This window comes from Oryza brachyantha, chromosome 10 (genome assembly GCF_000231095.2).
Source record: "Oryza brachyantha chromosome 10, ObraRS2, whole genome shotgun sequence".
Classification (NCBI taxonomy): Eukaryota; Viridiplantae; Streptophyta; class Magnoliopsida; order Poales; family Poaceae; genus Oryza; species Oryza brachyantha.
This window is the reverse complement of record NC_023172.2, coordinates 1,153,189-1,175,341: the sequence shown is the minus strand read 5'-3', so window position 1 is coordinate 1,175,341 and position 22,153 is coordinate 1,153,189. Positions and strand designations below refer to the sequence as shown.

The window sequence follows — 22,153 nt, the reverse complement described above, 5'->3', positions numbered from 1 at the left end:
AACTTAATGAATAAACCAACAGATTACTACTTATCGGCTGGTACTCCGATAAAACTGTGAGCAAGATACACCAATCTGACATAAACCATCTGACAAACGCAATCTACTAGATCGGACCTAACCGAGACAGTACTAGATTGAATATATCAAACAGCAAATATCAAACCAATGTAAATCACCCAAAGTGGTCGACCCAAGATACAGAAGTAACTCAGGCCGAAACTGATACGATAACTAGCAATCGCACAACTAGATTAGAAGATCGGACCGAACCAAGACAGTTCCAATCTAGTCGAACGATTACCGTGGCCCGGCGGAATGTAGGACTTACCCGTCCGCCGGAGATCGAGACGATGCAGCCCCGCGTCATGTGCCAAGTTCCGCTGAAGTTGAAAACCTCGGGAAGGAGGGTGGCGATGCGCCGAAGGTCATTGATCTATGTATTGAGAAGTAGATGATTAACAATGACCCCGGGCACACATTTTTGTACCCTCGGGTGGACGCTAGCTAGGCCGTGTTGGACACGACATACAACTCCGAACGGATAAAAAGAAATAATAAACTCCTATGTGGATTCTATATCTAACACACAAGTTCCGATCGTACTCTAACTCTCTTAGAGATAAAGAAAAAATCTAAACTAATTCTAACTAAAAGATAAAATTAAATTACATGGACTCTGATTATTCCCGAATCTATATGTAACATTCCAGGTCCAATCGGGCTCTATCTCTTATCCGATCCAGACTCCATCGGCTGAATCCGAGTCGTATTCCGCCTGGTCTTCTATCCGATTACCCTGTTTCCTGTCCGATTCGGTCTTTAATCACAGTTTAATCTCTAATGGCAATTATCCAAATTCTGGCGTTAACAGGATTACATGTGTTAACTACTCTCACTTAATGATATTTTTAAAATATAAAATCCCGTTGCAAACCGGTGCTTCCATTGACGACTGACCCACGGCGTGACCGAATGACTAAGGCCGTGTTCGGCGAGTGAGGGGGTAAGTTAACTTACCTAGCGTGAAAAACGGAGTAATAGATTAGTACATGATTAATTAATTATTAATTATTAAAAATATATATGTAATAGATTAATATGATTTTTTAAAACAACTTTTTTCTATAGAAAATTTTTGTAAAAAATACAATGTTTAATAGTTCGGAAAGCGTACGCGCGGGAAAAGGTAAGATAACTTAACCATGCCGTCGAACGCGTGGAAAAATATTGCTCGCGCTCAACGGTGAAACGGAACCGATTGATAGCGCAATGGATAAGGCGTGTCTCAATAGGTGCTGCTGTTGCTTGCTGGCCAGGGCAAGCTGCCCCTTTCCCAGCACTTGGTTCTCTAGGATGGATGCAGCTGATACCATTCAGTCCTTAGGTATCTCTCGGAGATTTCGGATTTTTTAGCCTAATATTTTTTGAGCTCTTACTAACACCGTAGACAACTAGATGCTCTTAGATATTACCAAACAAATCCTATCAGCTCGCTTGGTTATAGTGTGGAGTTACTAGCACGCAAATGACAGGTTAGAGACCTGCATGGGCAATTAACAACAACTTTTGTGTTATTTATCTACGGAGAGATTTCGTTTTTCTTTACATATTCTAATTTAATTTTTTGTGTATAATTTTTTATATTTTTTACAGTTCCTTATTTTTTGTGTCTTTTCCTATCCAATCTCAAATTTATTTTTGTTGTGTTTTCCTCTATACAAAATAATTTGTGTAGAAGCTTTTTGTTTTTTTGGCACATTCTCATTTTATTATGTCCTTTTCTATGCAATGTCTAATTTCTTTGTGTGTTTCTGTACACAGATAATCTTTGCGATTTCCTAAGCATTCTCAAATTTCTTTTTTATTTTTCTGCACAATCTCTAAATTTCTCTATTGCTACTTTTTGAAATTTCTCTTTTTATGTTTTTTCTATTTCTACATTCTTAAGTTTCTGGAATATCTTAGGAATTTTTAGGTTTTTTCTGTTGTTGCATTGTCAAGTTTGAAACAAATTGTTTTTTCAAGTTTCAAATAATCATATGCCATGTCACATAAAATGAATATGCGCTTTTTAAAAATAACCTCCAATAGGGGCTAGGTATATTTGTGTAAATTTATAAAAATATAATTTTGTAAATATCTAAAAGAATGATATCTTTGTCATTACTATATAAAAATAAAAAAATAATTATGTCATATGTTAACCAGTGCAAATCCACTATCGTACAACCAGGTTCACCTTAGTTGGAGAGAACCTTATGTTTGTCATAGTTGTCAATACGATAAATCTTTCGACTTGGACGACAAGTTGGTGTCATGTAGAAGAAGAGGTCAACGTAAAGCTTGCCATATAAGTGGCCGATTATAGCTGGAGGGACACAACTTACATGCATTTCTCCCAGCAACACAACATCTTCTCAGCACCAATAAAATTCACGTCCAATTTGGATTTTAGTCCTAATCCGACACCATCACCCACCACCGTTTACTGTAATAAAATAATTAAGATAATTAGAAATTGAAATGTACGTTCTAGCCATCACTGTGTACTGTTTAAAATTGAATTTTTGCACAAAAAAGAATTAAAGGGAGTAATACTAAGAGCAATTGAATGAAAATGATATAACAAGGTTTGGTGTGCGTCTATATCTTTCATCATTGTCGACCGATCTTATTGAATTTGCTGAGTACAATTTACTATTTTTACTTATAAGCCTGCAGGTACACCATATGTTTTTCAATCAATTGTATGTTGATCATATTTACTATTTCCGACTCGACACGGTTTGTTTTCAAAACTTATTTTTAAATTTTATTTTTATTTGCAGAAATAAAATTCACCGACCCAATACAACACATGGTCATTTTTCCTAGTCAATATAAATGTTTAAAATGTATCTATACAACTATAACAGCTCTGATATATATATATATATATATATATATATATATATATATATATATATATATATATATATATATATATATATATATATATATATATATATATATATATATATATATATATATATATATAAAACTTGATCTGTAACACTGTATTTTGGACCCACCATGCACATAAATCTACTTTCTTTCTTTCTTTTTATTCTTTTCACCCGTTCGATTGCAAGCAGCTAGCAGCGGCTTGTAACTTTGTGTTGTCGCACAACTAATTATACAATCAGTCATATATACTCGCTTGAATAGGCAAATTAAGGACAGTATACACCATATCGCTACAGATAGCAGCTGGAGCACTGCTCCGGGTAATTTGTAGATCAAGATATGTTCCATATTCCCATCTGCCCTATAAATTAAACGAATGCTAGATATTTTTGCCAAAAAAATTATTGTACGTTTGATTAAACTGCAAATCAGCTAGCACTAATAACTGGAACGTACATGGGCTGAAATTGACCCCATCTAATTAATGCTGCAGGACATTCAAGCAGCTAGCATCCAGGAGGCGATACATCTTATATTCAGTTACTTAGGCCTAGTTCTTATTCCCCTCCTACCTGCTCAAATTCTCTCTTTTTTTATGCGCATGCTTTCTAAACTGACGGTGTGTTTTTTGAAAAAAATTCTATAAAAAAGTTGCTTTGAAAATCATATTAATATATTTTTAATTTTTTATAACTCATAATTAATTAATTATGTACTAATCTATTCCACGCCGAATTACTAATCTCCAAATGAATGCCAAACTATTTAACGACGTGTTTTTTTTAAAAAAATTTTATAAAAAAGTTGCTTTAAAAATCATATTAACATATTTTAAATTTTTTTATAACTAATAATTAATTAATTATGTACTAATCTATTCGACGCCGAATTACTAATCTCCAAATGAACGCCAAACTGTTTAACCATATATTTTTTTGAAAAAAATTCTATAAAAAAAGTTGCTTTGAAAATCATATTAACATATTTTTAATTTTTTGTAATTAATAATTAATTAATTATATACTAATATATTCCACGCCGAATTACTAATCTCCAATTGAACGCGGCTTTAAAGACTTTCGACAATAGGGTATACAAGTCCATATATATACTTCGATAATCCGGATGGACAGGCTGAGTGGATGAAAGAGTCATAGCAGAGAACGTTGATTGCTCATTTTAATTACTAGCATTACTTTACTTTAATAGCTAGCTTAGCCATCACTAGTTTTATCGATCAATGAGCTCATCTTGCTTGCATATATCTCCGGCCGCAGCACCTATATATAAGCTCGTTCTGTAGCTAGCTCTCGATCATCAGGTACACACACCATTTCTCTTCAAGAAAGTTTTCAAGAATTACACCGCCGTATCCATCTAATTCTCGTCTTCATTCTCTGATCGAAGGAAGGGAGCAGTATTGTTGCTAGCTACCAATCGAGGTACTAATTAGCTCTTAATATTACTTTCCATACGTAGTAATGACATATATATCTTTGATGTTCGTCAATCAATTAATGCGTATAACTGACTTAATTTGGTCTCGTTAATTTGGGAGGTTAATTGTTATTAAATTAGCTTTAAGCTAGCAACTTACGTACATCTGGAACTTGCTTGCTGCAGAGATGGGTTAGATTTATGGAGCTTCTTCCGTTGATTTGCTGGCCCTTCCATCTTATACGTGCATAAATTATTCTCATTCAATTCGTACGTTTGATATTCGCACGATGAGTATTACTGAGGTTTGTTTCTCCTTCATGCACATATATACATGATACACGTTTCCGGTACACAGACCTAGAATCACTACTTCATTTATTATTATCAATATAAATGTTTAAAATATGGCTATATTTCATTATACAACTATAACAGCTCTGATATATATTTATTAATCTACAACACTGTGATAAAATATTAGTTGTCGCCGTTCCACAACCAGCACGAGCAGGATGGTTTGTTTCTCCTTCATGCACATATATACATATTCATGCATGCTAGCTACATGTTTCCGATACATATAATTAGAATCACTTTTATTATCAACATATATCTGTTTAAAATGTGTCTGTATTTCATTATACAATTATAACAGCTCTGATATACACTAAATGATCTACAACACTGTATTTTGGACGCATCATGTACATAAATTACATTTCCTTTTTTTCCTTTTCGCCCATTCGATTGCAAGTTGTTGCCGCTGCCGTTCTACATAATAATAATAATAATAATAATAATAATAATAATAATTTATTATTATTATTATTATTATTATTATGAGCAATGGTAGTGGAATCTTTCATTTCCATGGTAATAACTAGCATAATAATTAACCATGTGCTGTCGCACAACTAATTTTACAATCGGTCATATACTCTCTTCAATAGGCAAATTAAGGACATTAATTATATACCATATAGCTTTAGATCTCAGCTGGAGCAATGCTCCCGACAATTTATAGATCAAGATATGTTCTATATATTCCGATATGCCCTATAATTAAACAAATGCTAGATAGTTTTCCCAAAAAAAATTAGTGTACGTTTGATTAAACTGCAACTCTGCTAGCATAAATAACTAGAACGTACATGGGCAGAAATTGACCCCATCTAGTTAATGCAGGAGCACATTTGGGCTGAGAGCATCGAGGGGGCGATATATGATATTATCCCTTACTTGGACGATCGAGAGAAGGCCAGAGCAGAGGATAGAGGGGGCGTATACAAGTCCATATACTTCAATGGATGGTTCAGCGGAGTGGGTGCTTCTGCGGTTCTTAGAGCCATAGCAGAGGACCCTCCTCAATCTTTAACAAAGAAATTTGACAAGATCATCCACATTGATTGCTCGAGGTGGAAGAGCCGAAGAGCATTGCAGAGGACAATCGCTGATGAGCTCAAGCTTTCTCAACATGCAATGGCTCTTTTTGATAGGCAAGACGAGGAGGATGATTTCAGCATGGTAGGTGAAGGCTCCAGAGCTGAGATAGGAGAAATCACAAGAGTGATATTTCTGTCCCTTTTACAACACACTTGTTTAGTTCTCTTTCACAGTGGAGGTAATGATATTGTAGACCTATATGACTATGGTCTTCCTCCAGTCGGAGCATTTGGTAATAAGGTATTGTGGACCTTCGGAGGGAGGCTTCGTCGTGTCAGTGAAACTACAAATAAGCTAAATAAGTCACACTTATTTATTTCTGCAGTTAAAATGTATACAGGTTGTAGCATTTTACTTTGGGAAGAGGCTACGGAAATCTCTTTGTACACACATAAGCTTGGCCTTGGTGTCTCACCTGAGGTAACTAGAGAGTGCCTTTTGTACCTATTGTCACTGGACCATAATCGAGGAAGCAATATCATAGACTACAATTGGACAATACATGCTGCCAACTACTGGGTTTGTGATGGGATCATTGTGCAAGGAGGCCAAGACAACAAAAAAGTGTGGGAGGTTGCCCGTGCTCTTCATCAGGAGATACGTCTAGAGGACTACTCATCTAATTCTAGGCCAAATGATTGGGGTGATCAATTGTATACTCCTCTAGATCGTTGGATTTTTACCACCAAGTCTAATATACACATTACGGCAGACACAACGTCCATTTTTCTTGCATCCAAAAGTGGGTCTACATCTCATCAACCATTAGTATCATTACCCATTGACATGTTTCATCAAGCAGACCAACTCCGAGTGCTCAAATTATGCCATTGCACCTTCAATTTTTTGTCACCACCTTTCCATTGTTGTCATAACTTAAGATTCCTTGGACTAGATAGCTGCATGGATTCACCCCAAGGAAGAGAAGATAGCCAAGGTGCGTTGGAAATTTTTCAAAGGCTATGGGTACTAGATATTTGCAATACAGACTGGGAATTGGATTTTCCTCAGGAAACAGAACAGACAATGCATGCAATTATTCGAGAGATACATATAAAGAATGGTAGGATTTGGCACAAAAATCTTGCATGGAGGCGATTGCAGAACCTTCACAAGCTTCGAGTAATTGAGCCTACCAGCTCTTGGGGGACAGGAGAAATGGACGAATTCATAGATATGGTAAAGTTGGAGCACCTTGACCTTTCTGGAAACAGTAAAATACAAGTTCTGCCGACGTTGGCAAGGGTAGCTGGCCTCAAGAATCTGGTCCTAGATGGTTGTGTCAGGTTGAAGAAAATTAGCCCTGAAGGTCTACCTCCATTACTTGAAACTTTTCGCTTCGATGCAGGATCAAATCCAATGGTTGCAGCCCAACTTGTCAAGATCTCTTTGGCTGGTTGTGTACGTTTAAAGAATTTCTTGCTGTGTGGAGCATTGCCAGAGCTTGAGGAATTGAACCTATCAGGAACCTCAATCAGAAAAGTTGACCTTAGTGATGAGGTGGTGCGAGTGCAAGGACTGAAGAAAGTCTTTCTGATCGACTGTAAGCAGCTTCGTGCAATACTATGGTGGAAACACCCAACAAGGAGACTGGAGGTGCTATGCATTGACAACCATGAAAGAAACAGTAGCGACCAAGGAAGAGCTCCTAGCTCTGATCCTTCGTCCATCAGAATCCAACAAAAAAACCACGATGGATATGTGATTACAAGTGATGCAAGGATCATTCAGTCGTTGCTGGTGGATTTTGATGACTTGATTACTAGGAGCTTGTATCTATATTTGTATATACCACCTTCCACTTCTAGCCGCAGATATAAAGGGAAAAGCATTAGCAGCACCGGTGAGGCTGTTATTACCACCAAAACAAGCTGCTACAATGATGTCTTGCTTCATCTTGATCAGGGGATTGTTGGTACTGCTTATGATCAGCATGACATCACCTCATGGCCTGCACCCTCAGATTTTCATGTCGAGGTTGGTGAAGGGATCAGCCTCACTAATGTGGAGAGCAACAAGGGAATCCAAGCTATAGATTTGATGATATGTCAGCGGATGAAATCCATGCATGTGCATGATAATTCAAGAATGGCTAGCGTTAACCCCAAGCTCCCAAGTGCAGTAAGAGCACACCGATATATCAATCTAGAATGGTGTCGTGTGGAGAGATGCCCAAAGTTACAGGCAGTGTTTGATTCCCACAATAGTGAGGTCTTTTATAGTTTTGAGTCATTGGAGATCATTTGGGCATCCGACCTCCTCGCAGCTGGTTGCATTTGGCATAAAGAAACAATCGCGAATAGTTACGCCACTTTTATTGCACTAGGGAGCATACACTTGCACAACTGTCCAATGCTCAAGTATGTCCACCCATTCGGAGACTTCACCTTGCCCAGCTTGGAGACTCTCCACATAACGCACTGTGCTCATCTGAGGCATATCTTCCCGCGGGAAGCTGCAGCACAGCATACAGTAAAGGAATTCAAGATGCTGAAGCACATTTACCTGGACGAGCTCCCCAGCCTAGAAGGGATATGCGAGGGATGCTCCATGTCCGCCCCCAAGCTCCAATGCGTCAACCTCAGGGGCTGCTCGTCCCTCAGGCACCTTCCGGCGGTCGACTGCCACCCTCGCCCTATTGTGAACTGCGAGAAGGACTGCTGGGACAAGCTGGAGTGGGACGGCCTGGAAGTTGCCCACCACCCTTCTCTCTATGAGATGTGCCAATCGTCATCCTACTACAAGAATCCGCTCCCGAGAGGCACACTTCTCCGGTAACCCAACATTTATATGATGATGATCACTTGTGTCCAGGTATGTATATATATATTCTCTATTCTCCTCGTTTTTTTTAAAACATATTTGATACCTTTGATTTTTCTATTTAATTAGTACGTTTCACTATTCAGCTTATGTACAAATATTTGTGCACATAAACATACAGACTTGTTTAAAGTACCTTTAATTACTGACACATACAGTGCTACTATTTTCACTCTACTTATAAATGTATTGCGTGTTTTTAGGTTTGGTAATGCCAAGATTTATGATGTGTTTTCTGCTGCTGTGATTGCTGCAGTAAGGAGGATCAAGGTTATGGTTGCTAATCATTTCGTGTGTGTTTGTACTATTTATCAAGAATACATTCATGCTTGATGCTGTCTGCGCATCATGGTACCAAGTTGGTGTGTTTGGTACTTTGTTAATCTAGATGCGTGCATGTCTCAATATATGAGACTAATGTATACCATCCCATTCTCTAGTACTTGTCTGGTTGTCTGTGTGCTTGTATTTGATTGAAATAGCGTGTGGTCACAAGACACTGAATCCCAATGGTGTGTGTGTGTCGACCATGTCATGCTCAAGACTCAATCAGGGAAAGGTTTGGTTAAACAAATCCCATAGATCATTGAAGCTCACAACAAACATGGCTGATGGAGATAGGAAAGGCTCGCACCCATGTGAACCGACCATAGACTCATCCATATTTTTCCGTTTAGAAGCGGCCATGGTCATGTACCATGCGTGGAGGTCCTGGCATGCTTGACCAATTGATTTTAGTGTTAGATAGTTCACCAATGGCCAACCTAGCACAAATTATTTAGCTTTGCCTTTCTTGGAGACAACCAAGACTTCTCGTTCTTATAGTCCATACATGGGCAACGCATGAACCGAGCATTTCTCGCATGCTTCTCATCTTCTGCTGCATATAGAAATTCCCTAAGTCCACTTCTATATTCACGGCTCAAACGATTCATGTTGTACATCCAAGTTCGATTCATCTACAATCAATGGAGAACATTATCAATTATATAATTCTTGCAAAATTACAATGCTAATTTATGAATTATGGAATAAAGGTGTAGTCAGTAGTACCTTGCTCTGTTCAATTTAACTTTGTAATTTTTTTTGAAAAAAATTCGCCCCCTCAGTCTCCCCACCCAAAATGTGAACAGTCAAATGGGTTGGGATAGCCAAACCTTTGGTTCATGCGGATATATATAGTGCCACAATATGGGTCACGGTTCTTACAAAATAAACAATTTCAAATATTGTTAAAATCTCTCACAGCTGATAACAAATGAGTCATGACTGATAATAACATATCGATACCCGTAACGGATATGTTGGTATCCATAACGGCTCCCGATTTGGAACCGTTACTGATATGTTGTTCATGGCTCTATTAAATGGCATGTGACAGAGAATGCTATATCCGTCACGGTCTAATATGGTGCACCATATCAGGCACGGGCCTCATTACGACCCGTTACAGTGTAATTTACCGGTAATAGGCTGTGTTCAGCCATTACGGTAACACCGTTCCCGGTAGAGCGATCTATACTACTGGCTTTCTGCAAGACCTATATACGGTTTAGAAGGCGCATGTAGCCTTGCCGAGACTCACCCGAATACAACCCAAAAAAACATCTATCATGTGGTCCCTACCCTTAGTTGCCTAGTATGCATGTCGCCCACTCATCAATCGAAATATGACCGAGGAAAGTACCACGATTTGATCCACGCCGCTGTCCAGAGCTCGACCAGTCCAGACCGCCTAGATCCGTGCCACTGCAAGCTCCGCCAACCTACACCAGTTCCACCCATGCCACCGGAACGTCCAGATGCTCAGGGCCATTTATGGCCGTGAGCGGTCCGCGCGACCGCTCAAGGTCCCCTAAATTGAAGGGCCCCTAACCTACGACGAGGGCTTAGTCAGTCTCATTTTTTTATTTATGCTTATAAACCAAAATTTAAATTTTCAACCATATAAACATGTATATAAAAGTTTGGGGTTTTCATCATTGTTTATTTTTTAGCCTTTATTTTTATATCGTTAACAACACGTATATAAAATTTTTATTTATAAATTATTTTTGATTTGCAACTATGTCATTCGGCTTTTTAGGGAAAAACCAAACGATAAAGGCCCAGATTTCTATGATTCAGCCCATGCCAGTAGGACACAAGTGAAACGTAGCTTCTCAGCGATTGCTCTGATGTCCGTCCATACCGCCGCACGGCTACGTATCTCACCTGCATTTGAATTTTAGGGCCTCAATTTGTGTTTCACTCACAGGCCTCCACTTTCTGGAGACGGCCCCTGCACATGCGCTGGAGATACCACCATCTAGGGGACCAGGCGATAGGATGGACCTACTGTCAGCTGCCGCTACCTTTGGTTGCTTTCATATCCAGTGAACAGATATGGGGGAGATGCGATGGTGATAGATGTGGAAGTAGACATCCTGGATCTGGTGAGGGAGGTCCTCAGCGGTGTCAAGGTGGATCTGGTAGAGGAGCTTATTGGCAGCGTCGCTCAGATTCGATTGCTAGAGATGGGAGACGACCGTGTTGGCCCAGGAGGGACGAGTTCTCGTCAAAGAGAGCTGCTCATTCTGCAGACGTCGTCGTGGGGCTCCCAGGAAGGATGAGGGTAGAGGTGGGGTGGCGGCTAAGGAAGAGGTGTCAACATCGGTGTTAGCTGGAGAAGAGAATCGCTGGTGACCTAGTTTCGAGTGGAGAGGGAAACGGCGAAGTGAACAACTGGAAGAGGAGATTGGGAGCTGTATTTTATACTACCTCCGTTACATAACGTAAGATGTTTGAGTGTTTGATCATTCGTCTTATTCAAAAATTTAGTATAAATATAAAAATAACAAGTCATGCTTAAAGTTATTTTCATAATAAAGTAAGTCACAAGAAAAATAAATGATATTTTCATAATTTTTTAAATAAGACAAATGGGTAAACATTACAAGCAAAAAAGTCAAACATCGTACATTATAAAACGGATAGAGTATTAGTTTCTAGTCTTGGGGTACAAATAATTTTAGACTTGCATGTAAAGTTAAGGAACATGTGGACTTAAATATAAAATAAGAGGAGCTGATGTGAAAATTAAAAGCACCCCTTGGAAGTACTCTCTGCCGATCATCGCACGATCTTGCGTACGAACGTTTTGACTTGTTCACTATAGTTTTTCGATATAAGCAGTAATCTTGTGCGCAAATTTCAGTCATTTAGTAGTTGTCTTTTATTGTTGCATTGTTGTATGTAGATGCTCTGAAAATAGTCCAGCTCTACAGGAATTCAGAAGGTATTTTTCAGTTAGAAGTAGTGGCTGCTTTCAAAGGCCGTTTTTTCTGTGTTTAAGCTGACTGAGTTAGTAGAGTATGACAGTTTGGATATAGCTGAATAATAGGTCAATTATGCATGTAACAAACTTCTTCAGAGGAGGATAATAAATAGATAGAAAAGCTCGAAAAGCATCAGAGCATTACGCTGCACAGATCCTGTCTCGTTTTCTCAGTATTCAGTGTGTTCAGTTTCACCTGATACTGTAGCGCGTCTGAAAGTCTTCAGTTAACCACAAAACGTGAGCAATAGTGAGTAGGATTTCAGAGTGTTTTGCTGACATAGTTAACAGCGGGGTGACTCGGCGTAGGCGGAGCCCATCGCTAACATCTCTGCCTTGATGGCTACTGATCAATTTCGATCCAACACAGTTGTCCGTATAGACGACATAGCAATTCATGTACCGACCTGATTTAGATTTAAGCGAATTGTACATTCAGCTAACTATTGTAACCAATGTTTAATTTTGAACCAGGCCATACCCAGTATTTTCACTTGGGTAGGAAATTATACATCCTGTCAAAATGGGGACCTACCTTAATTATGGTTTTGATTTGCTACTCCGACTAAATAAATACAGATCTACTCCCACAATTGACATACCTCAGAATGACAGAAAATTATAATTTGTTTATGATATCTTCAATACTACAATGGATAACCAAACATGACACATGAAGACCATGCTATCTAGCACTTATGACGGATATGGTCAAATCATTAACACTAGTAACACCAGATTGCTCTTGATTCGCCACTCTTACATTGAAATACGCCGGGTGCTTAGGTTCAGAAAGGACCATAGTCTTGCTGCTTAGCATTGCAACAACATCTGACATGGTTGGTCGATCAGCTGCGTTCTCCTGTACACACAGCAATGCGATGTTGATGCACCTCATCATTTCTGCAGAATGATTCTCAGAAACTAATGTTTCATCCATGAGTTCAACCCATCTTCCCTCTCCCCATAATGACCACGCCTGTATGAGATTTCAACAACAATGTAGGCAAGGAAATGTGGGGAGAACATCACTCATACAAAAACAATTTTAAATATTCCATATGTATGTGTTGATAAACTCACAAATCCAATGAGATTGATGAAGTCTCCGCTATGATTGAAACCAGAATTCCTTTTTCCGCTAAGAATCTCAAGAAATAGAACGCCAAAGCTGAATACGTCTGATTTGATAGAGAAGAGGCCTAGGGAAGCATACTCAGGAGCCATGTAGCCACTAAAACGATATATGCAAGTAAAATTATTCTGCGAGCAGTTGAGCTATAACATAAATGCTCATTAGTGACTAATGTATGTATGTGAAACTTACTATGTACCAACCACTCTTCTTGTTTTGTTTCCTTCCGTGCTATTTGAGCTAAATATTCTCGCTAGACCAAAGTCTGAAATTTTAGGGTTCATTTCACTATCCAATAGAATGTTGCTTGGTTTAAGATCTCGATGTATGACACTCAACCGTGAGTGCTTATGTAGGTAAAGAAGTCCATGTCCTATTCCTTCAATTATTTCTAGACGCTTGTACCAATCCAGCAAAGCTCTTTTATTTTCATCTGCACATCAGTAAAATATCAGTATGACAAAAAAATACCAATAAATATTATTAAGCTGGGCACTTCAACTATTGAGGGAATGAAATTATACTCGTTGTGTTCCAACAAATTCCAGCAATTCTCAAGCATATATCTTTATATGCAAATATGTAACCTATGCTGAAAGTTTAAAGTCATACAGATATTATATACCAAAGATAAAGAAGTCCAAGCTTTTGTTTGGCAAGAATTCGTAGACCAATATTTTTTCCTCTCCATGAGAGCAACATCCCAAGAGCCTAACCAAATTCCTGTGTTGTAGTTTGGCAATGAGCTTGACTTCGTTCCTAAACTCTATCAAACCCTGTCCTGAATGTGTAGCAAGTCTCTTAACTGCTATATCCATTCCATCAGAAAACTGGCCCTGCAAAAAAACAAAAAAAATCCTTCAATGGTTTTGTGCTTCAATCAGGTTGCTTTATTATGCACAAGTCAATTGATCCAGGCACAGTACCCTTCTTTGTTTCAATGTTTGGAAATGAGGGTGGTTCGTTTCAGGCGTAATAGAACTTGAAAGCTAAAATTCAGTACCTGATGATGATCATAATGCCAAAATCGAGTCCTTTTTAAGTATAGTTGTATTTTTATTGTATAATATTCTACTGATTAAGGTTAAACTAGAAACTTTTGCCATCACACATATGTGTTTTATATTTTTACCTTGTAAACAGCTCCAAAACCACCTTGTCCAAGTTTGTTTTCTTCAGAAAAATTACTTGTAGCCTCCAGTACCCGATCAAAGTCAAACACAGAGAACTCTGGATTCTTTCCTTCCAGTCCCAGAACTAGATCTTCCTCTCCTTGCAAGTTCTCAGTACGGCTTTCTTGTAATCCTAATTTACCTGAACGGTTGAGAATATCAATCTTCAATTTTTAGTTGTATCTAAATATGTAATGAACATATATAACACTGCTTACTTTTATGGTACTAATGTTAGTTACCTAGTGCAATTTTTACTTGTATATAAATATGTAATGAACATATATACCTCTAGCTAACAATACTAAATAAACAGAGCCATTAAATTGGTAGTAATTTTAAACAATGTAAAACATTTCAGAAATTAGTAACATACCTTTTCTGTGCTTTCTCTGGCAGCCAAAGTAAATAATGAAGCAGAAAAAGACCACCACTGGAATTAGGACAATGGGAATTATCCAGAGCTTGCTCTTATGCCCTAAAACATGATAACATTATAATCTTTTGTTTAAGAACATGTATACAAATTTTAATTGTTTACATATATGTATATATGGAAAAAAATCTCAATAACACAGAGAAGATACTATTTTGCCAATCATTCATATTTAGGCCATGTTTTTTTTCAGCTTAAGATTATTATAATATAGATTATTGAGTCAGATTACTATAAGATAGGTTGTTATAATCTGTAGAAGAATAACATGTGAGTTGTTTCTTTCCTAGATTATTAAAGTCTAGATTATTGGGCTTCCAAGTCTAAAGAGGGAGTGGGGTGGCATGATGGGTAATTTTTGATCCAATAATCTGGAAAAGGCTCACCTAAATGAATTTATCAAATTATAATAAGCTGGACTCTAGATTATATAATAAGCTACTTCAATAAGTTATCTATTTCTTTCAACTTACTCCTAATAATCTGGATTATAATAATTCCAGGCCGAAACAAACAGGCCTTAGCGTATTGGGACATATTCACAATCCCTTAATATAAAGTAATTTTGGTGAATTCCAGAAATTAAAAAAAATTGAATGTGGGCAGATTTTGTTGAATTTGAATTAGTTTTGCTAAACTCAAACAAATTTAATTTTTTTTCTGTGTGGTTTAGTCATATATCCTCTCTTTAGATCAAACATATATCTGAATATGAGAAAAATACCCTCTTGAATGGCTATACCAATGTATGACACATGGAGTCGTCGAAGGTCACTGACATGTAGTCTCTCTTTCAAAATAAAAATAAATACAAATTTCTAGGAATGCCTGCAAAATGACCGGCCAAAAAAAAAACAAACTTTTGGGGATGAACCTCCAGAAGTTCGGTTTATTAATTTATTTAGTAAGGGTTTACGAAATTTATGAATTGTATAATTGGGAGATGGAGAACACTACTCTTACTTTTGGTGTTGGTCGGGCTCACCGGAGCCAGCGGCGGCGCCGCCACGCCGGTGAGACGCACCATAGGTTGGCCTTCGTAGAACAAGTACGCCTCGTACCTGAAATAACACCGTATGACATGCATCTGCCCTCCCATACGCACGGCCATGGTGGAGTTGATCATGCCGGTGAGGCGGCGGAGGCAGGTCAGGCAGTCGCCGGCGGAAAGGTCCGGCGTGCACTGCGCCATCGAGCGCACCAGCGGGAACGTCCTGCCGGTGTCCAGCACGCCCGTCGCGAACCGCCTCGCCTCGCCGGCCGCCGTCCGCACCGTCTCCGACAGCAGCTCGCCGATGAGGCCGGCGATGAACCGGACGTTCTCCGCGTCGCCGGTGATGTTGTTGACGTTCCACCTCTCGAAGGGCTCCTCCGCGTTGGAAGGCTCGAGAAGGTTCTGGAAGGAGTAGGCGACGGTGCAGCTGCCGTTGAAGTAAGTGCCGCCGTTGTAGACGCCGCACTGGTCGTTCAACGTCCTCAGAGTGTCGGCGACGCACTCGCCGCAGGCGGAGCCGTTGACGTCGCCGCGGCAGAGCGCGAGGACGTACGCCACGTCGGGATCTTGGCCGGCGGCGTCGGTGGCGTAGTGCTGCGAGGAGGAGGAGGTTTTGTTGGGTAGGGTGGCGGACACGAGCCTGAGGTTGTCGCAGAACACGCCACCATCGCCGGCGGCCGTGGTGACCTCGAACGGCATGAGGCCCAGCATGAACAGGATGCCGATGACGATGTCCATGGCCGATCTGCTGGGTTGTGCCGGCCAGCTGTTTAATGCTTGCTTTTTATTCATCAAACCTTACTCAAATTTCAAACTCCCGGTGTATTTTGTAAAAAAAAAATAGATATAAAAATTTCTCATCTAACCATTCTAAATCAAGATTTTCACTTTTTAATAATTAATTCAGTCATTTATACCTTTAAATTTCCTTCAACCTTAGCTATATATAATATATCTAACCATATGTGCTTCTGAAATGACTACAGCATCTTAGGAGCAAAGTCAAATTCTTGAGTAATTTTAGTGTCATTGGATAGGTGTGAGGATCAGCATGACTTTTGATGGTACTTTGTAGCATTTTCGTGAAACCTCAAGATTAGGTAATAAATATTTGAACTATAAAACGTGCCACTTTTCGACTTCTTCCCAAAATCTCATAAAGAAATACGCTAAAAAATCTTTGTTCACACAAATATAAGTATACTAGATGGATACTCCACATGTTGCTGCGGGAGAATTATGTGATAATATAGTAGATATGAATTTAAAAAAAATTCTTACCTACTATACGATATTTTTTATGTGTTTATATATTTTTGTGCTTTATCAATTATCTATAAGTTATAAATGGTTGGGTTGTATGGTGTGTCTTTTGGAAAAGAGATGCAATTTACACTCTCGATGAATCATCTAGAAGCTAAAAACAATTGATATGATGTGAAGAGTTGTAATTTACACCCTTGATATACCATCATAAGGCAAAAATCAATTGAGATGATATGGCTTAATTTACACCTTTGGTGTATCATCAAGATTAAAAATAATTGAGTTGATGTGACTTCATCATAGAAGAGAGAATGGCATTAACTTTATAGAAAGTAGGGATATGTTTTCAATTCTAAAAGTTCATTCGATTTCAGTTTACAAAATAAAATTAGTGCTTCTTAATACATATTAATTACCTCAATTCTATATATTGCAAGATGTTTTGTTTCTTTCCTTATTCATAATGGTACTAATTAATCTATATATATAAAACATATATATCAATTCATTGACGAATCCCTATAATAGCTACTTATGTTATGATATTAAACTGAGGGAGTACTATTTAAATGCCACAAGTTTTGCGAGTGCCGGTCTCCACCCGGCCTGTCTGCCCCTACTTATCTATCACCATGTCAGTATCATTTCGAGAGAAAAAAAATATTTTCGATTGAGTAGTATTCATCTGAGGAAGTTACTTTCAACAGTTTCTTAATTTTAGACCATCACACACGCACAATATCTAGTATAAAATGTTAATAAAATAACTTGACTATTCAAAGACCACTATCAAACACACGTCACGCTCACGCACATATGACTGCTAAATAGAGTAACGATAAATCTTTACCATCTCACTAGAAACCGCAGAAAACGCACCTATCTAGTTATCTATCGATATTTCACTATCATTTCGTATGGACGAAATATCCTCGATTAAGCATGGTTGATCGTCAATAGTTGCTTAATTTCACAATCAGTTCCTTTATTTTGTCGACCATCACACATTTTATTTTATAGACCATCACTCACCTTGAAATGTTAATAGTTTGTGCAAAACTATAGTACTTAGGTACATTGTATATTTGTATTTTAATGTATTAAATTTTTTTAAAAAATATGGTACCTCAACGATAAAAAAGCTCTAAAAACTAACTTATGAAATCAGAGGCAAAAATACGCTTCCATTTTTCTTGTTATTCTGTATTTTCTGTACTTCCAAAGAGGGGACATTTCTCGTTTGATAACAACAAGTTACGAAGGTTTTGTCAGAATAGCTTCATGTTGTTTATTGTGCGCAAGAAAACAAATTATTAATAATATCATGTAACACTTCAAAGGGACAAGTTTTTTATTACAAATTTTGGATTCTAAAACATCGACCTATTTTGGGGTGGAGTAAGTAGTATTCATCGTATAAAGTTGCTTTCAACAGTTCCAGACCATCACACGCATATATAGTAACAATAATTTGACTATTCGAAGACAAAAATACAAGCACTTCCTTTCTTCTCTTGTCTATGTCGTGTATATTTCCGAACAGGGAGACCATTTATCTTATTGACAGCAGCGAGTTTGAATTTGTCAAACTTCAGGACCATTTTGCCTTTGTTTTTAGGAAATTGAATGATTCAAAAAGGCCATCGCCAGACAGGTATCACTCTCTATTGTTGGTGATGATTTTTTTACCTGTGTCGTGTCCTTAATGCTGGTCCATATATAGGAGATTTGTAATTTGTTCGTGATGACATAGTAATATATTTCGAGCCTTTAGTCAAAAAAAAGCGTTTGAAAATGCATTAGTATATGTGGGAACTAAGATGTATTGAAGAACGACCATAGTTCCTTGTGAGTTAAATACACGTACACATCTTCAAAATCCTGAGTAACTTGAGGGACTTTGAAAAGGTATAAGGAGCAGCATGACTGTCGATGTTATACTTAATGGTATTTCCTGATGCCTCAACACTACAAACTCAGATATCATAACTATTTACACTACAAAATTAACGTGGCACATTTCAGTGTCTTCCCAAATATCATATATTAAATTTAATTTCAAAAATCTTTGTCCGCACAAATATAAATTTATAGTTTTTAATCCTTAAACTCAAGCCGGTTTCTATTTACACTTTAAAATAATGGATCTTTAATGCATGCTTACACTGGTACATATCCTCTCATCTGTAATGGCCCAAAACATGTCTGGACTATTTGGGCCGTCAGAACATGGTCATTTCAATCGGACCTAAAATTAGCCTGTTGTAGATGTAGTCGTAAAGCCGCAAGCCAGGTGCGTATAGTTAGAGCCCATCATAAGAGATGATGGTACTTGTGTCTGACGGGCACAAATTTATGCCAAAACTTTTGGGGGTTCCGTTTTCCAAATTTACACTTCAAAATAATGAATCTATCCGCTTTTCACTATCATTGCGTGTGAGAAAAAAATGTTTTATTGAAGACTATTGGTCATTAGTTGCTTTCAACATCAGTTCCTTTATTTTAGGCCATCACACACGCTTCCTAGTATGAAAGCTACTAATAACTGACTTGACTAAAGGACATAGACAATATATAAAGACTACGTAGTCTATATGGGTGGAAACCCATCACATGATGTCATTAGCATTCATAAGTAGTTGAAGTAGTTTGAATTAATAGCGCACACACAGTCAGAAATATCATTAGCGTATAATTAATTAAGTATTAACTATTATAAACTTGAAAAATGGATTAATGTGACTTTTTAAATAACTTTTAAATAAACATTTAAAGCAAAACATCACACCATACAGCGGTCTTGTAAGCATGCACACAGAAAAAACGAGAGAGATTAAGTCCTGTAGCCTCTTACCAACACGCCCTAATTCGAAGACAAAAAGGCATTTCCTTTTTTCCTGTTATCCTATGCTTTTTGTACATCCAAAGAGCGACCATTTCTACATTGACATTTGACAGCAACGAGTTAAAGTTCGAATTAGTCAAACTATATATATATATATATATATATATATCCAGCTAGCTTTCCGATAAATATTGTTTTTTTCTATAGTTTTTAAGAAGACGTCAGTATACAGAATGATTAAAAAGGTCATTGAGAGAGGTATATCTTTAATTTATTGCCATTGACTTCTGAATCTTATTCAATTTTTTTTAAATATCCAAATTTATTAGCCATGCTTAAAGTTTCTTTAGTAAAAATCAAATTATGTAGAAAACAAATGATAATTATATAATATTTTAATAGCATCAATGGTCAAATGTAGACCTAAAACTTAACATTGTCGTTAAATAAGAGGAGGGAGTATCCTACTTTATCGGTGGTGATTTTTTTTTTCGTTTTTGCTGATCCATGCCGTTTATGTTGAAAAGTACTGTTCGCCATACTTCCTTATTACCTGGAAAAACAACGGGAAAAGAACCACCATAGTCCATAGTGTCAATACAACGGGAAAGTACTAAAAATTATCATGTTAATAGAAGCAAAACGAGGTATATTATTAAAAATGTGGATCTAGACTCAAAATTACAGACATATATAAGGAAGATAGTTATATATGTTGTAAAAGAAAAATAGGAGTTATATAATAAATCCATGACAAATTAAGATTTTGGTCAGTGAATTTCTAATAATTTTGATTATGAAATCTCTTAATATTTATTTAGTTAAAAAATAAATTTCATGTGTGTAGATTTTTCTTTATTAATGTCTTTATTATGAAAATAATGGTCCAAGTTGCACCGAAGACTTATAAATGTAACAGTGTCACGTATTTAAACAAATGTACTATTCCAATCTAATAGGCTGTCACAGAAATTAGGGTAGTTACCACACTAAGTAAACGAGGGAACATGATACTACTTCTAGTCAAACCATTGACTTTCGTATCTACATTTGATCATTCGTCTCATTTAAATACTTAAATAATTAGTAATTATTTTTCTTGTGATTTATTTTACCATTAAAGTACTTTAAACACAACTTATAATTTTACAAAACTTTTAAATAAAATTAATTCTTAAACATAAATCTAAACGCCAAACAAAAAAGGGTCTAGAAGACCTTGACTTTTTAGTGTACTTTTGTCCTTTTAATTTAGTCTATATGACAGCAGGCCGAAATTTTTTATTTTGTCAGCCGAATTTGTAGCTATCAGATTGGACACTTGTCAACATTCAGCACCTCTCCTCCCATGAGAGTTGTTCGTGCCTCGCACCAGTGCGCTTCTGCTCACCCTGCTGAATCATTTGTCAGCTTCATTTGCTGACTTGTAGGAGTAGGGTTTTTATTTGCACTGCCATTTGCTGAATAGTTAGGTGTACATAAGTTCTCGATCACAAGAGGTATAATTAGATGAATCAAACATGTTGACATTTTCTTTTGGAAAATCTGGCAGTTTATTCAAATATATGAAAGAGAAGTTCAAGCTGATACCAAAGCCATGTGTCTAGAGAGTGTGCCATTGATTATAAATATCCATGTGTTGTTACTCACAAGAAAAGGCTGGTTCTGCTGTATGGGATGTGAGCCATTGCATTGGAAATAGCAGCAAGCAATTATCTATTTTTGGAACAAATTGTACTAAATCACTAGGGCGCTACCTGTCCATGTCTAAAGTCTAAACAAATTGCAATCGAATATAAAACATGCTTAACCTTAAAACAGAAAAATAATGGAAGCCTTACCTTCTTCAAACTTGAAAACTACGTATATTGGATTAGTTGTGCTTTGCTAAAACATAGCCTTGCACTTTTTATCATCATCAATTAGTAGGTATATGAGGTTTCTTCGGACCTACGATAGGGGTGAATTGTTGATTCTACAATAACTAGAGCTGATAAATTCAAGTATCAGCTAACAAGACAGGAGTAATGCATGTTTAATAACCGATGAAACTACAAAATTCACAAAACTAGGCATTTCTAGTAGCTTACAAAACTAGACATGATTAGTAGCTAACAAAACTACAAAATTCACAAAACTAGGCATTTCTAGTAGCGATTTGCTTGGAGATTTTCTGACAAAACTAATACCTAGTGCAAGAAATTTGCAAACAAAACTAAGCTCTATTGGCTGATAAGGTGCTAAAAAAACTGACAAAACCAGAGAGAGATATAAGTACTAAAATTCCAAGCGAAAAACACATCATCCAGCTCTCACCCTAGTACGACATCAATT

General features: G+C 37.3%; 2 protein-coding genes across 2 annotated transcripts; one reads left to right on the top strand and one right to left on the bottom strand.

Moving 5' to 3' along the window:
- Positions 1-5,568: 5,568 nt before the first annotated feature.
- Positions 5,569-8,610, top strand: LOC102722984. The gene has a single exon (XM_006662104.2). The coding sequence runs from the start codon at positions 5,569-5,571 to the stop codon at positions 8,608-8,610; it is 3,042 nt and encodes a 1,013-aa protein (XP_006662167.2).
- Positions 8,611-12,387: 3,777 nt separating this feature from the next.
- Positions 12,388-16,446, bottom strand: LOC102716720 (cysteine-rich receptor-like protein kinase 15). Its single transcript, XM_040528217.1, has 7 exons — positions 15,672-16,446; positions 14,655-14,756; positions 14,239-14,420; positions 13,732-13,942; positions 13,299-13,539; positions 13,055-13,205; positions 12,388-12,950 (listed from the first exon to the last, which is right to left on the bottom strand). The coding sequence occupies exons 1-7, from the start codon at positions 16,444-16,446 to the stop codon at positions 12,657-12,659; spliced, it is 1,956 nt and encodes a 651-aa protein (XP_040384151.1). The 3' UTR covers positions 12,388-12,656.
- Between the last annotated feature and the right edge of the window lie 5,707 nt (positions 16,447-22,153).

Bases quoted from the DNA above. Each gene is read 5' to 3' on its own strand.
- LOC102722984 (XM_006662104.2), top strand. From the start codon at position 5,569: ATGCAGGAGCACATTTGGGCTGAGAGCATCGAGGGGGCGATATATGAT.
- LOC102716720 (XM_040528217.1), bottom strand. From the start codon at position 16,446: ATGGACATCGTCATCGGCATCCTGTTCATGCTGGGCCTCATGCCGTTC. The intron at 14,421-14,654 runs GTATGTTACTAA...TCAACCGTTCAG, and splicing joins CCAGAGAAAGCACAGAAAAG to GTAAATTAGGATTACAAGAA. The intron at 13,206-13,298 runs GTAAGTTTCACA...ATATCGTTTTAG, and splicing joins AGAAGAGTGGTTGGTACATA to TGGCTACATGGCTCCTGAGT.